At 54.9% G+C, this 2,614-nt stretch overlaps 1 protein-coding gene across 1 annotated transcript; it reads left to right on the top strand.

The window, feature by feature from the left end:
* The first annotated feature begins 99 nt into the window (after positions 1–99).
* On the top strand, positions 100–2,580 carry RITA1 (RBPJ interacting and tubulin associated 1). The gene is made up of 2 exons (XM_059713574.1): positions 100–344; positions 1,573–2,580. Exons 1-2 carry the CDS (start codon positions 136–138, stop codon positions 2,120–2,122), a joined length of 759 nt encoding a protein of 252 aa, XP_059569557.1. The 5' UTR covers positions 100–135; the 3' UTR covers positions 2,123–2,580.
* Positions 2,581–2,614: the final 34 nt, after the last annotated feature.

Genomic DNA, 2,614 nt, shown 5'->3' with positions numbered 1-2,614 from the left:
AGCGGCCGGCACCACGTGCGCGTCCCGCGTGATCCCGCCCCCGGCGCAACCACCGCCGCTGCGGGGGAGTAGGCCCCGCCCCCGGCGCAACCACCGCCGCTGCGGGGGGAATAGGTCCCGCCCACCGCGGCGGAGATGGTGGCGCCCGCGGGCTCGGAGCTGGCGGTGAGCGGCGCCCGCGCGGCCCGCGGCGGCCGTAGGACCAGGGCCAGGACCTGGGCACGGGCCCGGGCGTCCTTCGTGGACGAGACGTTGTTCGGCCGCCCCGCGGGGGCCCGCCCGGCCCCGCCCGCCTTCGAGCCGCCCTGGGCGGCGCCCCCGCGAGCGCTGCCCTGCGCGGGCCGGTGAGTCGGTGCCGGGCCCCGCCGTGACTTGCATGACAGCTGCTTTGCACGTGTGTCCAGTCCACGTTTGTTGCGCGATAAGTGCTTTGCTGCCTGCGCTTGTTGCACGGGTGGCCGGTGCACTGGGTGATCTGCGGGGCCTGGCCCCCTGCCTCGCTGGGCCTGGGGCGTGGTGAGCGTGACCCGTCTTCGCGGTCTGGACGAGCCGCCAGAGGGGCGAGATGGAGAGGACTGGGCGGGCGCCCCGGCCTGTGAGGCTGAGCGTGGAAACGGTGGGGCATTTGGAGAAATGCGGGGAGCAGGGACAGGGCTGGGAAGGGCAGCGTGGGTTTGGGGAGCTGGATTTTCATACATTTCTCGGGTTGGAAGGGACCTATTAGATGATCAAGTCCCACCGCCTGCTCTGGGCAGGAAAGCGCTGGGGTTAGGTAACCCCAGCCAGGTGCTCGTCTAACCTCCTCTTTAACATCTCCAAGGAAGGGGAGCACCATCTCCCTTGGAAGCCCGTTCCAGATTTTGGCAGCCCTCACTGTAAAGAATTTCTTCCTGATGTCCAATCTGAATCCACTCCCGATGAGTTTGTACGCAGCCACGAGATCACCTCTCAGTTCTCTTGTGGAGGCTGAAGAGATTCAGATCTCTCAGTCTGTCTTCATAGGGTCTTACCTGCAGCCCCTCAACCATACAAGTAGCCCTCCTCTGAACCGTTTCCAGGTTATCCACATCCACATTTTGGATGACGAGGATGCCAGTGAGGATAGCTGGAGGCAAGGGAGCTCATCCTGGTTGGTGAGAGGCTCTCTAGTCTGACTTACTGCACAGCCATGTGTGAGGACAGGAGATCTGGATGCATTCCTGTCTCTGCCCCTGACTTGCCGTTTTTGCTTGGCAAGTTGCTTGATCTGGATAGGCTTCTGTTTTCCCATCTGTAAAATGGAAATGACTCCTCTCTCTTTGTGAAGCTTTTTTAGGTGTAGGGATGAGAAATATACCATAAAGGGGTTTTTTGCCTAATATTTCTTTCCTTAAAAAGAAGTTTTTGGGTGGAATTTTCAAAAGTATCTAGTTTAGGAGTCCCATGGAAATTAAGTAGGACAAGTGTGCTTCACTTGCTAATTGCACCTTCTGAGTGATCGTTAGGTCTCTGCATGCAATGGCCACTACTCTATATTCTCTTTGTAGTAATTATTTTCTTCCCCCTATCCCACCCCTTTCTTTCTCAATGAAGGTTGAAAAGTCACTCTCCATCCTACTGTGATGAATCTTTGTTTGGCTCAAGGGCTGACGAGCCAGGCTGGGCAGCACGGCGGATGAAGAAAGAAGATATAGCTAAACTCCATTCCCTCCTGTGGACCCCTTCATCTGTTCCCAGGACCCAGTCAAGCCTTTCCTCAAGCCTTACCTCTTGTTCCAAGGGGACCCCTCTGAGAGCTGTTCACCCAAAGACCCCCAAATCTCAGAGACTAGGCCATTGTGAGACAGAAGGGAAAACCTCTTTCTGGAAATGGCCTGAGAGTGGTCTGGACTCTGTCAGTCCAGGCAACCTCAACCGGGGCCGTTCTCAGTCCCTTACCCAGGTATACAGGCCTTCTGATCAGCTCTGGCTACCTGCAGACAGTCCAAATACAGGCAAGCATCAAAACCAGCGCTCCCTGACAGCCTCTGTAGCCTCCCAGGGTTCTCTGCCAAGGGCTCGGTCTAAGAGTGTACTAGGAATGTCCTCTGCCAGGGTACCCAGGACAACAGCCTTATGCCAGCCCAAACCACCCTGGAAATGAATTTACTGCTTTAAAATATGTATATATGTAAATACACTCATCAACCAACAGTGCATATAGCAAGATGAGAGATGCGTCTCCTCTGAACCTCATGTTATGGCTGCAGGTTGGGGAACCTCCTTTTACCTGATCTGGGGCAGCAGGAAATCATGCCTTATCTTTCCTGTTAGGTTCCAGCGAGGGGTTGTCTTGGCTCAAGCAGGATAAGGAAAGAGACAATTTGCAAGTGGACAAGGAATAAGATTTCTGGGTGTCCTGAAATATGTGGTGCAGCCCTACTTTTTAAAGCATCATCTTGCAAATGGAAGGCCTGATAGCTTCAGTGGGGTTTGGATCCAGCCCTGGCTGTGAGCAGACAGCTGAAGGTTGAAAGAGCGAATTTATATTGAGTGTTGTGGCATGCTGTTGTATCAGCCTTGTGCTAAATGCTTGTAAATAAATGAAGGAGCAGAAAAAAATGTGCCATGTTTCTTGCAGTTTTTAGGGTGGGGA

Source organism: Alligator mississippiensis, chromosome 10 (genome assembly GCF_030867095.1).
Source record: "Alligator mississippiensis isolate rAllMis1 chromosome 10, rAllMis1, whole genome shotgun sequence".
NCBI lineage: Eukaryota > Metazoa > Chordata > Crocodylia > Alligatoridae > Alligator > Alligator mississippiensis.
Note: the sequence above shows the minus strand (reverse complement) of the source record. Positions and strands in the feature narration are given on the sequence as shown.